The sequence below is a fragment of the Paramacrobiotus metropolitanus genome, unplaced genomic scaffold (assembly GCF_019649055.1).
Source record: "Paramacrobiotus metropolitanus isolate TYO unplaced genomic scaffold, Prichtersi_v1.0 Parri_scaffold0000137, whole genome shotgun sequence".
Lineage (NCBI taxonomy): Eukaryota > Metazoa > Tardigrada > Eutardigrada > Parachela > Macrobiotidae > Paramacrobiotus > Paramacrobiotus metropolitanus.
Window position 1 is genome coordinate 302,062 of NW_026570357.1, and position 14,732 is coordinate 316,793.

Here is a 14,732-nt window from a genome sequence, read left to right on the forward strand (position 1 = left end):
AGTAGCGGCACGCGGTCGGCGTTCAGCAGGTGACGGGTTAGCGCGGACAGTTGTCCACATCCAGTCAAATCAGATCCGTGATAGCCACCGTCTTGACATGATGGTTAAGGCATTTCAGCAAAGCAGATACCACCCAGAACATGCCCTCGATGGAGAAATCCTGCTCACCATCGTAATATTCGCTACGGCCTGTCACGCGCACATCGGGGAAGCTGGTTTCGTTGAGAATGTTGTTCCACACTTGACAGACACGCCGACATCGGACGCGTCCAATGGAGTCCAGTGAATGGAATACCTCCTCCAGCAGTCTATCTTCCAGCGGCAACGGCAGGCTCATGTGCTGACTTTGGTCAGCTTCCGGCTCTTGTCGGAATCTGCTAATCGTCCAGCGGCGCCATATCAACGAGGTTGTCTTTATTGTAGCGCGGCCGCTTGCCTTCTCTTGCACCGCCGTATTGTATGCTTTATCCTGCAGACACCGACATTGTAATTACTTCTGGTGTCGACTTTAAACAAGCGAAAGGCGCAGTATGTCATCAAAACAGAACCATGCTACATACGGTATACAAGGCATTGTAGATATGGCATAGCATCGTTGAAATCTCAGCCATGAATTGTACTATTCGCACCCGATGTACAGACAGGTACATGATTGTACTGTGCCAGTTTATCGGAGTTGGCTATGGCGTTCTGCTCTTGGTTTTTGCTAAGTGCCTCAAATTCTTTCGTCGATCTTACATGCGAACTTTTCGAGTTCCGCCCAAGAACCCCAAGGGCCTAAGAAAACCTGAAGAAATTTAAGAAACCCTGGAAAAAACACTAAAACAACATGCACACTAAGGTAGCTTAAAAATCTACAAGCAGGCTGTCGGTCAACGACATAGTTGTCTGGGCAAAAATCTTGCAGAAAAGCGAACTGTGCAACTCATCAACCAGCGCCGACTAATACAATACCCTACATTTCACACTAATGTCCGCTATGATAATAGCATACTCATACCATGTCCTGAGGTGTTAATGGATCGTCACGCCGATGTTGTAGATAGAGAAGGGTCTGGCGAAACGGGAGGGTACACGACACTCTATATTTTTCACACTGGCCGCGGTCCATCAACGCACGGAATGCCAGTGACCAGCGGGTGGCCGACAATTCCGCTGGTCGGCTGTTATCTGTTAACGGGCAGCAGCGGATCACAAAGTCATTTTTTTTCACGGGCTTCAGCGGAATCATCGCGAAACTCTTTTCACTTTAGACCTGCTGCCAGGGGATCAGCTCGGTAACGGTGCCGTGAGGCTGGTGGAACTGCACGAGTGCCGCTTTTCGGTAACCACCGTCTCCCTGGGAGGTTACCCTGCCGCCCTTATGCCACATCCATGCTCCGTCGCGCTTCTGACGCTGCAACACGTACACCGGCGTTCCCGGGCATGGTGGTTCATCTGCGCTGCGCTGGAAGATGTGATTGTATTCGACAAACTGCGAGCGTTGTGCGGAGCAGTGGAAATCAATGATCAGACCGCCCTCCACCACGTTAATAACGCTGCCGTGTTGCAGCTTGCCGTCGACGAAAGCGTCCACGGCGTTCCACGCGTACACGTCGTTTGCGTAAATATGCATTGTGTGGTCCTTATTTTAAATATTTGTTTCTTAATGCTAACGCGAATTCGGTGTTTCTTGATGCGGTAAAACTGTCAGAAAGCACCGACCGCGATGATTAGACTGGGGCGTTGTCTCCTGCAACACTTGTGAAGAGAACACAGGTACAGTGGAACCTCCCGACCCTGAACACTCTCGGTACGGGGTTTCTTGTTCAAGGTTCGGAGGTGTTCAGGGTTCAGAAGTACTGCCCCTGGGGGGGCGCATAAAATTCCATTGGGGGGGGGGATAATTTATATTATATTAGTGCGTATACCAATAAATAAAAGGATATATTATACTGTCCTTAAATATATTTCAGTTGATCAACACTTGCTAATACAATAACATGAGATCCGTGAACACGTTCACCGCTTTCCGGATGCTTTTGCTGTTTCGCACACAAGTGTAGCCGCTCTCTGTTCACGGTTAGAGGTCCGTTTTTACTAAGAAAACGTACTGCGGTACGCAGTCAAGTGTTCAAGGTTCAGGATTCGGAGGTGTTCAGGGTTCAGAGGTCCCCCCCAATGTTATAGCTTACGAGAGCTGCGCGTACGAAAAAAAGTGTTCAAGATTCGGGGTTGTTCAGGGTTCGGGGGTGTTCAAGATCGGAGGTTCCACTGTAGTCGTTTAAATAACAATAAGGCGAGAAATGAACTTAACATGAACTGACAGGGAATGTAAGCTTATGGATCATATGGTACCTAACTGTGTTATCGAGAGTCCGCTCATAGATTTAGAACAAGTCAACCGCCGTGTCTAAGACAGCTCAAATGCAAAAATAATTGAAATAGACCACCTCGAGATGCGGTGATATTGCGCTTCAGTGTAGAACAGAAGCGCTTAACTGGTATGAAAAGCGTCAGCATTCAGAATTTAAAAAACTGTAACACTTTCGCTCTTGAAATCGACGGTTTTAAGAAATTTTTTAACATGTGTTCTGGGTGCCCATACTTACTTCTCTACGTATTACTACATGCAGTAGTAGGTAAAGCTGAACAATTTACTGTTTAGACGCGGTGTGCTCGACATTTGACATGCTATTACTGTAATAGCTTCCGACTGAGTTCCGAGCAATTTTCTCATACAGTCATGGTGCGCATGCGCTGACTTAGCATCTCATTCTTCGCTTGAACGTCTCATTCTTCGCTTGAACGTCTCATTCTTCGCTTGAACGTCTCATTCTTCGCTTGAACGTCTCGTGTGCGGATCTAACTTTCTTGTTAGCGAAGAATAATATATCCGGGTAGAATTTCTTCTGTGTAACTAAGTGGTGACCTTTTGGTTTTCCCCATCATGGGGGAAAACAGTAAAAGTTCGATCGTTACTTCCGAAATTCCAGTGTTGGATTTCTCCCAATCGATCGCCAAAATCAATCGATTTGTTACGAATTTTCTGACGTGTAAAAAGGCCGCAGATTATGTAGCTCTGACGACTGATGCCCGTGCTATATTGGAACTGACCGATTCCCTACAACAACTGCATAAAACCGCGCTGCTGGAAATCGAATCCCTTCACCGAACTCCGAAATATGTCTCGTCGAGCCCTTCGTACGCCACTGTGACCTCTGGTGCACCGCCTTATCCCAAGAATGTACCAAACAAGAACGTACTTGTCCTCAAACCGAAAGACCCGTCTGTGTCTACTCCGTCTCAGAAGACCTCACAGGAAATGACTGACTTTTGCAAGATTTTATCAACAACGATTCCTACCGGAGCCCAAGGTGCCAATGTGACCAAAGTCCGACCGGGGTTTGGTAAGTCGGTTGTTCTTGAATTTAAAACTATGGAAGACGCAGTTAAAGGTGAAGCGCTATTCAATGAGCATAGTGATGCGCTTGGAGTTAAAGTCGAAAAACCGAAAGCCCGTAAGCACCGTATGATAATTCGCAGAGTGCCTGTCGCTATGTCAGAGAATGACTTTCTGAATGAGTTGAAACTTAAAAACTTACGCGGTGATACCGAAATCAGGATTGTAAAAAAGCTTACCAGCAACCGTCCTAACCCGTTGACCTATGCCGTTGTCATTGATGTCGATGCCGAAACGCGTAATATTTTAATTTCTAAAAAATCTGTGTTGGTAGGTTGGCACTCCTGTTCTATCAGCGATCATTTTTATGTGCCTCAGTGTAAGAAATGCTGTGAATTTCATCATGTAGCAGCGAAGTGTGAAAAAGACTCAGTGTGTGCTTATTGTGCGAAAAACCATCTTTCAGCTGATTGTCCAGAAACAGACCCATCGTTTAAGTATCTATGTGCGAACTGTAAAAGTGCCGGTTTGTCTGATGACAAAAACCCTCATGCGGCGTTTGCGTGGGAATACTGCAACGTGTACCAAAAATTGTTTAAGTCCAAAATGTTCTACAACAGTTCCGTAAAAAACGTGCAACGTTACCGCAAAAATTAATTAATTTTTCTTGTGAAAATTTTAATTTTCCCAGTTCAGTAGTATTCGACGATGACCACAATAACTGTCACACCGTTCCAACGGACGAAGCAGATCTAATATTTTCTGAAAACCAAAAATTTTCGACAGTAAACAGTACGGTTAATCAAGCGACAATAACAATCCGCCGTTCGAAAAGTTTCATTCAGTAAAGATCCGGTACTGTAACGCAAACAGCATTAACAATAAGCTTGATCAGGTCAAACACTTTTGTTCTGAAGCGGATATAACCGCCATAACTGAAACTTGGGAAAAACATCCTGTTAATGAAAAGGACACGCTTTTTGCTGATTTTAGTGCATATACAGTATTTCGCAAGCCCAGGGTAGGTGACCCTCATGGCGGGGTTGCAATTGTTATTCGAGAATGTTATAAACCGGTTCGTAGAACGGATCTCGAATTTTCTAATGTTGAAGCTCTCTTTGTCGAATCTAAACTTCTAGACCGGCTGTTTATTGTTTTATACGCTCCACCAGATGAAAGCCAGCAAGTTGTACCCGAATTTATCGAACATCTGCGAAATAAGCTTTCTCGAAACATGTTAAGAAAAGTTGTAATAATCGGTGATTTTAACCTTCCAGGCATTGATTGGTGTAAAAAACTGGGAAAAATAGGGCTAGTCGTGAATTGTTATCGGCGCTAAAAGAGTTTAGCTTAATGCAGATTATCAACTTTCCAACCAGAAAAGCCAACTGCCTCGACCTTTGTCTGATTAGCCGGAAGAGTACATTCGAGCCAGCAGTACCGATTAGTCCCCCTTCTCTGACAAATGACCACGCGGGTTTTGAATTTACCTTAACTACCAGAACATTCAAAAGAAAAGTCAGAACGTTTAAACGATGGATAATTAATAAGAACAATATCTTTAACTTTCAAAACCGTCTCTATGATACCGACTGGGTTGTAATGTTTCGGAACAAAAATGCAAGCGATCGCGCAGTAATTTTTGAAAAAAATTTTCTTGAAGCCGCTCATTTTTATTTTAAGTACCGCAGCATAGTAGTTCGTCCAGGTTCAGTCAGATATCCCGTTAATATAAAAAAGCTGATGAGAGCTCGCGATCGTGCTTTTAGAGTGTATCGACGGTCTGGCACATTGTTGAAGGACGCACTTAAGTTAAAATGGAAATTTGCTTCCAGTAAATGTGAACGTTTGGTAAAGAAATTTGAATTTTCTAAAATTTCTGATGTCGCTTACTCATATAAAAATAATCCAGTCAAGTTTTGGAAATATGTAAAGTCAACATCTGACCGAGCCTACATGCCGCCTTTGCAGTTACATGATGGACGCAGCACTGATACCGACCTTGAGAAAGCAAACGTTCTGAATATGCAGTACAAAAATGCACAGTCGATGTGTGAAACGCACTGTTTAAACGCCGGTACTGACTTATTGTGTCAAAATGTGGATTTGTGGGAGATAACTGAACTGCTTGTGCTTGAGCAGTTAGCAAAACTGTCGCCTAAAACGTCTAGCGGAAAATTTACGATTACAAATTTGTTAATGATCACTGCGGGAAATTCGATCACCAAACCGCTCAAAATGATTTTCGAAGCTTCGCTAAATGAAGGAAAGTTTCCAACTGTTTGGAAAGAATCATTCATAACGCCCGTCCTTAAATCTTCGTGCGATCCTCGGCTACCGGTCAGCTACCGGCCGATATCAATGCTCCATCCTGTGTCTAAGATTTTTGAACGTTGTTTAGATGACTTGATCCGTGGATTTCTGCATGGTAACAATGCGCTGTCAGATCATCAGTTTGCGTACCGTAGGAAAATGTCTACTGAGCTTCAGTTATTCATTTTTACAAAAGAAATATCGGATTTTATTTTGAATGGTTTTGAAGTCGATGCAGTGTTTCTAGACTGTTCAAAAGCGTTCGATAAGCTGTCACATGTATCGATCATTAATGCTCTAATTAATCTGAATATACCTAGCCAGATTGTACATTTGATTTCCGATTACCTAAAAGGACGTATTCAACGTGTCTACGTTGAAGATGCGTTGTCCGACTCGCTGCCTGTTATTAGTGGTGTTCCTCAAGGGTCTGTTCTCGGCCCTCTCCTGTTCATTTGCGTACTTAACTTTATTTTATCCGTTTTGAGAAACGGTAGTAAAGTGTATGTGTTTGCTGACGATATTGTAATTCTTCGTCCTATTGTTAAAGATAATGATCATGTGTTGCTTCAGGAAGATATTTTGTGCGTTAACGATTGGCTTGCTGGAAACTGTTTAGCGCTTAACGCCGAAAAATCTGTTCATGTTTGTTTTTCTGCCAGGCGGAGTATACAAAGTTGTAACAAGTACCGTATTAATGGTAGTGACATACCAACTAACGATGTCGTTAAGTATCTAGGCGTTCAAGTCGACCGGAAACTGAGTTGGAAGGAAAACAGTGAAAAACTTTTGTTGAAATGTACCAGACGGTTAGGCTGCATAAATCGGTTATTTAAGTACCTGCACTCTGGTGCAAGAATGAAATTGTTTGAATCTTTGGTTTTATCAGCTGTTGATTATTGTGCATCTTGCGTACATCCAGTGCTTAAAAAATCTAGCGAAATCATCGAAAAATGTCAGTGTAGATTTGTAAAAACTTTGCGCCTCGGTAGCGACCCTTTGCAGTATGAAAACCGTTTGAAAGAGCTGAAATGGGACAGTCTAAAACTTCGACGCATCAAAAAAGCGCTGATGTTTATTTACAAGTTAAAATTCTGCAAAGTGCCATTAGGTGACCTTTGTATCGTAAGTCTGAATAGTTCGGCTGCTGCGCTTTGAATCTATTGCAGGTAACACTCGGCAATGTGGTCGCCTAAATCAACATCCATTCCCGATTGCGCCGGCTCCAACGACGATATGTGGCACAACAGTGACTGCCGTCCATGGATCGCACCTGGATCAGCTAACTGCTATCTGGAACGAGATTTTCCTTCCCGTTGAAGCCTATCTGTCTGTTGGCACTTTCCACAGTGCACTAGATCGAATTGATTTGATAAACCTTCCTTCGATCAAAAATCATCCTTTGTTTGTCCCTAAAGTTTAGCTTTCTTGAGAAACCGGAAACGTATCCCTAATGTAAAATTACTGTCGCAAAACTGCCGATGACAACTTGTGAATGTAACTGCAAATACAATCTTGTTCTGGTAATTTAACTATTGTTTCCTTTCCCAATGTCATGTTTTTTTTTGTTATTTCTTCTTCATGATTCCCTGTCCTAGCCTAAAAGGAGGCGACGTCTCGTAGCTAAGGACATTAAACCACTTATTATTATTATCTCATTAATTTATTTGTACATTCGAGATTACAGTATGGGTGCTGAGTGCCTGTCTGATCAGTTCTGCTTTTTTGGTAGCCTCTTCTGCTACCCATGAAATTTATACTGTAGCACTTTTGTCACACCGACTCTTTCCATTTCAGAAAAACTGTTTTGTGCGCCACAGGGGATGATGCTAGAGCTTTGTATTAAAAGTTTAAAACGGGTAAAATTAACGTTTTCTAAGCTGTTCATATATTCTGGCTATCTGATCAGAATACCTTACCATAAGGGCCAAGCTCTTCCTAGCCTGCCTATGGCATACGCATTCGCTTTGGCAAAGTGTTCCATTTAAATTTAATCTGCCATCGGGTCACACAGTGATCTGGTCGTTGTCAATTAATTTTTTGTTATCGTAATCATATGCCATCAAGTAACGCTTGGACAACGGAATTAAAGAAACGAATTTTTATCCTGCAATCCTAATTTTTAGATCCTTAACAAAACCACCTTACACAGGCTGTTAAACTCGTTGTACAGGGTTACTCGGAACACTGCGCGAAGGCATTCACATGAAGCACAACTGTACCAGGAAAGACATCATGTTGCCTCTTCTTTTGTTGCCCACCTAACCAGGGCACATATTACGCGTGTAAATTTAGAACAATCTTATCTTTGGTAACCGATAGTACTTATACTACCATTGTTTTAAAGAAATTGTTTTATCTGTAGCGGTCGATGTTATTTTAGTTTGTCGTGGCTAAACGAAAATTAGATGAGTACTATACGCTTTGTCACGGTGGTCATCGTGATGTAAAGGCGCCCCAAAAAAAACCTCTAAATAATAAAAATTCATGGCTTTCCTACTGGAAATTCGAGTATGCCTTAGGTTTTTCTGTATTTTTGACAAAAAACCTGCACTAACACTATAACATCAATAGCCGGTTCATTTTGCGTGAACCTTCATGGATCTGTGTATTTACTTAATCGAAGTGGCTATTTTGCCGCACACTGCGTAAAAATAGTCGCTAGCTATTTTGCCGTTAGCTTATTCAATTATAAAACAAGCGGTCCAAAATAATCGTTGCTTTTCTATCGTTATTAGAGCGAAACTCCAAAACCGCAAGAACATAGCAACTCAAGCGTCATTTTCGGAAAATAGCACGTCGACGTCGCGCTACTCTTCATGTGTCATAAGGTTACTGATATAAGATTACATATCCGTATACGTAGCTACTTCATAAAAATGCTGGGCCTCTACCACAGCCCACTGGGGGAGTGAGGGAAGTGTGTATTATTAAATCCCTAACTGAGATCCCGCAGCTGTATCTCCATATCCCGCCTCGGTGGGACCATGGCCAGGAAATCGCACTGCGGAATCAGGGCTCCGACGTCGGTATCGGCGACTCAGCAGTGCTTCAGCCCGATTGCTTTATATCGCGGCCAAGCCAAGTGGTTGGCAATCCCATCGGTACAACAAAACATAACAGAGAAATAGCGGTCGTAGTCGTACAACGCCAGCCACGGTACACGAAGACCGCTCAGGATCTGTTGGATCAGGCTGGTTAGACGGCGACATTCGCCTAAATTTAAATCTCGAAGAACCAGTATCTGTTTCTCTTTTATTGGGCAAAGGCCATCAATGTTACAAAAAGTGCATTCGCGTAATACTACTTAAAATGATTCAAATTTAAACGTTAAAAAAGCAGCCAAAATCGTTATCGCCGTCAAAAATCCTAGAGTAGGACGCATATTCCAGGTGCCCAAAACAGCAGCAGCATTTCCTTTCACTAAAGCTAGACTAAATCTCTGCTTCAAAAATGCAGTAGAACGAGGTTCCCCTGTCACGTCGCGAATCTTTCTGCCAGCGAAACGAATAAGCTCCATAAAAGCAGATCCAAATATGCCGAAGGTTTCGACTGCCAAGGGGAGAAACAGGTAACCCATCCTTTCCACGTAGGAATATTTACGGCGTTTACTGTCTTCGGCCAGATGTGCAACGCTACCGGATGCGCTCGCACTTGCCCGGACATGCGTCTTGTAAATAGCTGGCGTACCTGACAGCAGGAGCGCTAATAACGCCAATACTATCAGGAGTGCTAATAGCACTCCTTTTGTCGGGTAGACTCCTCCTCATCCTTGGGTTTACAGGGGCTCGCCGCCTCAATTGAAGCACATAGGTAGAGAAGAATCGAAAACCTGACCAATGATCCACTACAATAGACTCTCCTGTTATGCGGCAGCGGTCAGGTTTCCAGTTCTTCTGGAACTGGAAGAGGCTGAACCTCTTTAAGAGAGTGCCGGTAAGTCATAACGGCCGATACAAATGATACTCGTAGGGAAAGACCAGCGCATACGTTTGCGACAATGCAATCACTCTAGAAATATCCAGTACTTACTAAGTACTTGCAATACTACGTCATGAAAACTTCCAAACCAAAGATCCATCCAGTCGTGTAATACATCCTTTACATGATTACATCCAATTCATGTAGTACTAGTACACGCCACTCGTACGATATTGCAACGATAACATAAGTATCGGATAAGTTACTGCGGTATCGGATGAAAAATGTGATTGTTATTCTACACGACGAGCAGAGGTGTTTGTCCTAAATTCAGACTGAAAACTGCATTTTATTGCCTGCAACCTAATGCACGGATGGAGCTGGATCCACGACGCGTGCAAAAAGAAGAGGAACATTGGCGATCTCGTTCCAGATGGTCACTAAGAATGGACTATCTACCACGAAATCTGGACCTAATACCGCAATGAGAGGCACTAGGCGCTCCCATTTAAACGGTGAAGTCGGAACGCCGTACTCACTGACGACTGCAGAGTAAACCGGCAAATTAGTCACACGCTGTTGAAGCCGCAAAACAATATTAAATTTCGAGAATTATGGTGTCCCATGGAGCGACGGTATTAAGAAGCTAGTGGAGAAGATCGGGAACCGAAATGGCGGGCAGGTCGGCTGTCACAGTGCAAGATTGTTAGCGGCATGATTTGATTAAGCCGGCATACCGTATCATGGCATTTACGATTCACGTAGCGCTGTAAGGTTGTCCTACAGGTAATTAACGACATCGCCGCTACAATCTGCACATGCATAATTCATTGGGCAAGCTCGTTTGGCAACAGAATACAATTTGCACGAATAACGAAGCCACCCATCCACGTTCGCCGACCAACAATGCACCATACCGCTCTGTACTGATCCGCTGTACTTCGCATATGTCCCATTAGCAGCCGTTGCAGCACTGCTGCGGCTAGGTTTTAAATCAAGTAGAAAGGACTAACACGTTGCCTGTTCACTTTCACGTGCCCGTGTTGAGAATGCCGAACCGGGCTTTTTTAACACTCATCTTGGTCGTTGGCATATGCGTCGACAATGGGAATACCATCCGGCACCGCGGTACGGACAAACCGATGCTGAGTGATAAGTGAAGTTTTCTTAAGACTGTGTTCGAAAATTATGTACTTCTATTGAAGAAAAATTATTTCGAAAAAAAGACAACAGAAGATCAGGAATAAAAATTACATGTAAGTATAAAAAGAATCGCCAGGTGCTGAGAAAATGTATGCCGCCCAATGGGGGATGTTACGTTCCAACGTCCTGATGCAGGAATGAACACGTACTGTGTCTGTAGTAGGTTGCCAACTTGCCAGTTATACTGATTACTGAGTGACTGAGAATCAGAGAATGCGACGAACAAAAATTCTTTGGACAGATTTATTTGCATGATATTCTGCGGGGTTCAACCATCTCTGTATCCGTCTCCCTTATCGTTTGCTGTCTAGCAGTGATCGTAAATCCCACAACAAATCTGGGATCCATTGGAGCGCGCTTTTGAACTGCGCCATGCTGTTGTACGCGAACGACAAATCCGCGTGGAACGCCGTGGACGTCCTGGTAAACGACGGCCAGCTGCAACACGGGCATGTGATCAACGTGGTGGAAGGCGGCCTGATGATAAATTTCCAGTGTCCCGCGCAGCGCTCGCAGTTCATCGAATACGGTCGTATCTTCCGCTGCAGCCAGTACAAGCTGTTCTGGAGTTCTGGTGAAGACGAGCAGGTGCTGCTGCGCCGTGGTCCCGACGGCGCCTGGATTTGGTATCCGGGCCGGATCCTGCCCCTGGCGGTGGAACACTACGATGACGCAGTATGGGTGGAAGTGCAGCTGGCCGACGGCACTGTTAACGAGCTGGTACTGCCCGGCCAGGTGCGTCCGCTGCCCACGGACGCGGAGTTGTGCCAGCATCTCGTGATGAAGGAGGATTTTGTCGTCCGCTCGTGCCCACTTCCCCCCGCCTTCTGGTCCGAGGGGTCGCAGCGCCTCAGGGAGGTGTTGCAGTGCGATCTGAACCAACGCCGTAATATCTTCTGCACCGCGCTGCTCAGCCAGGCGCTTCTCTATCTGCAGTGTCGAGCCGCGGTTCCTCTGACAGTTGAGCAAGTGGTAAGGATCAAAGGATGCAATTGAAAGAAATAAACCGTCTACAACCCTATTACATTCTAGTGAAATTTCAATTACTTAAACTTTTCTGTACATTTAAATAATAATTACATAACTTCATTAACCTCTAAATATACAGAAGATTTTAGATAGATTAACTTTAACGATTAATTAACCCTATTGAACCCCACATATCTCCGAAGGCAGAAAACGAAAAAATAAAAGTGTGAAATCATTTCATTGAAATGGATTTTGATTACGGTAATCAATATCTGAATATGTATACAGTTTATACTTAAATAGTTAAAAAGAGCTTTTGTTTTCTTTGGGTAAAAGGTACAGTACTCAAAAGTCAAATCAGTTGCTTTAAAAAAGCAGTGGAACACGCTTCTCCCGTTAAATCCCGAATTTTCCGACCCATAACATGTATGTACAAATTCGCTAAATACCAGGGCGTAAACTTCCAGCGTTGCAGTAATCAAAGGATAGAAAAGGTATCCATTTTCTAGAAATCAATAATTCTGGGGTTAATTTCAACAAAAAAAATTAACGAATAAAAAATGAATATCCTTGTCGCAGGAAGCTGCCTACCACGAGGCGCGAATCGACGTGGAGAGTGGTTGCTTGTCTTGGGCAGCGCAACGAACACTCCGTCAAAACAGGAAGGGTATCGATCAGAAAAATTGGAAGCGTCCTGTTGGCGGCATACATCTGCCGTTGCCCGTTGAGCTGCTGGTGGAGGTCTTTCAGTCGTTGGACTCTGTCGGGCGCGTCCGCTGTCGGCGAGTCTGTCAGTTGTGGAACACGGTTCTCACCACGGACGCCTACTTCCCCGACGTGCACGTCTCAGGCCGGTACTACGAGGAGCACACAGATGAAATGTACTGGCTGCTGGCGTGTCTGCTGAAATTCCCCAACCACGCCACCAAGATCATCATCCTGAAGGAGGTGGGCTGGAATGACATCCTGGGGGATTTGCAGACACTTATTAACAAGCTCGGAAAATCGCCCAACGTGCCGACGCTGGTCTGCTACCAGTGCGACATCGCCGATGACGGTGACTACATGGAAGAGGTCGTCATGCGCATGACGGATATGGTTATGGACTTGGCGGTGTACCAGAGAATCCGCTGGAAGCAGTGCCGCGTGCATGGATACCACATACAGGCCGTTGTAACGGAACAGTTCTTGTATGGGAAACTGGTCAGGGAGGAGTTGGAAGAGAAGATGTGGGATCTGTTCGAACGCAATCTGCTCCTCAAGAAGCCGCTGGATCGGCCGGCGCTGTCAGCATCGTTTGCGGATTACATCGCTCATAAACACACGGCGGATATCGACGAGCGCATTGTCGAGGGAAGTGGTTTTGTGGTGTTCTGCTAATATTGGCAGTGAAATTAGTCAACTAGCTTATGCGTGTAGGTGCTTAATTATGACCAGAGGGTGGATCCGCGCGAGACCACGCATTACCGCGATCGGGAGTGGACGATGGCCGATCTCGTCGAGGTGGATTTCAGCCAGCTGACGACCATCACGACGGTAGTCTTGAGCGCCGTTCTCGATGCAGTCGGCTGAGGATCCGTTTCCCGGAGGGTACTGGAGGCACTGGGCGGATTAGACGTAGGGATGGCAAAAACTTGTTTTCCACTTCACTTGACTTTTGATCGGTTTTTTCGACAAGTAAATTTTTTTAAAAATGCTTAGAAACCCAAGTCAGCTTGCAATACTTAGCTTGAAAGTCCAAACCAAGTTAATAACTTGGAGTCGACTTAAATTTTTCTTTACTATGCGTGCTAATAGTACTGCGTTTTTTCGATAGCTGACAGCCGGTCATACTTTTTTAACTTGGTGCGCGCTACCAGCATCCATAGACTACAGATGTCAACGTAATTGCCGGGAGAGGTGCGCGTAGTAGGGCAAAAAGATAAGACAGTCGTGGAGAAAACAGCACTAAGCGCTAGTAATTTAAACGGAAAAATGTTTAAACTGGTCCTTTTGCTTAAACCGCTTTGAATATTTTCTAATTATTGTAAAAGTCTTTCAAGTCGACTGGAAAATGAATTTGGGGACTCGGTTTCCCTTTCCAAGTCGACTTGAGTAGTAACTTGGTTTGAAAGGATAAGTTCTAAGAATTTAACTTGACTTCTCTTCCCCAAGTTTTTCGCAATAACTCAAGTTTTCAAGTCGACTTCGCCAAGTTTTTGCCATCCATAAATTTAGACGTACGCTGCCCCGTAGTATCAACATCGAGACTGCTGCCAGCGCAATTTAATAGTGAGTCGGCGAAGTCCGCCGTAAACCGTAAAACGGGCACCGCTTTTAATCAAGAGTACAGAGTTAGACAGAGCGTGTGTCTAACGAATTTCTGTCTGCTCCCTTGATTAAATGCGTTTTACGGCGCCCGGTCGCCTGTCCAGGCGGACTTCGCCGACTCACTAATGCCATAGATTGATGACGTTGTAGCTTGAAAGCGGAATCAGTGACCTCGATGATGTAGCGTAATTTCTGTACGAATCGCACTTGCACTTTGTTGTTTTCAGCGTCTGTAACTTAATAACTGTGCATATTCACATTGCTCCCTGACGATTCTTGAATAATGGGATTCTAACGAAAATCCCAGGATTTTCACGAAAATGTACAGAAAAATGTGCTCTACAAGGAAATTTGCAAGTGCACTGCTGTGAAATGTGAATTGTAATTTGTTTAAGTTTCTCAGTTGGCGTTTCTGATTTTCGAATTGCATAGATAAATTTTCTGCGAGAACCCTCATGCGCTGGTCGGCTTGGGAATAATTTTATCTGATTTTTTTCGATCCTGCAAGCAGAGAATTTTTCGAAAGCCTCGCCACGGTATATCATTGTCATCTCCCAGAGCAAACGACGTGTACAGTTGGAACGCCGTAAACATCGACTTTGTTGGCGATGTTGCCACAACATTAAAATCCACA

At 44.3% G+C, this 14,732-nt stretch overlaps 1 protein-coding gene across 6 annotated transcripts; it reads left to right on the plus strand.

Moving 5' to 3' along the window:
- Positions 1-11,033: 11,033 nt before the first annotated feature.
- On the plus strand, positions 11,034-14,500 carry LOC129599068 (uncharacterized). 6 transcript variants are annotated; one of them, XR_008691871.1, is made up of 4 exons: positions 11,034-11,791; positions 12,368-13,378; positions 14,024-14,059; positions 14,249-14,500. XR_008691871.1 is itself a non-coding variant. In XM_055497204.1 (2 exons), exons 1-2 carry the CDS (start codon positions 11,192-11,194, stop codon positions 13,166-13,168), a joined length of 1,401 nt encoding a protein of 466 aa, XP_055353179.1. In that variant the 5' UTR covers positions 11,034-11,191; the 3' UTR covers positions 13,169-14,500. The 6 variants fall into 6 exon arrangements, 1 of the variants encoding a protein (XP_055353179.1); XR_008691868.1 differs by having other exon boundaries at positions 12,368-14,059; positions 14,233-14,500; XR_008691867.1 differs by having other exon boundaries at positions 12,368-14,059.
- The last annotated feature ends 232 nt before the right edge of the window (positions 14,501-14,732 follow it).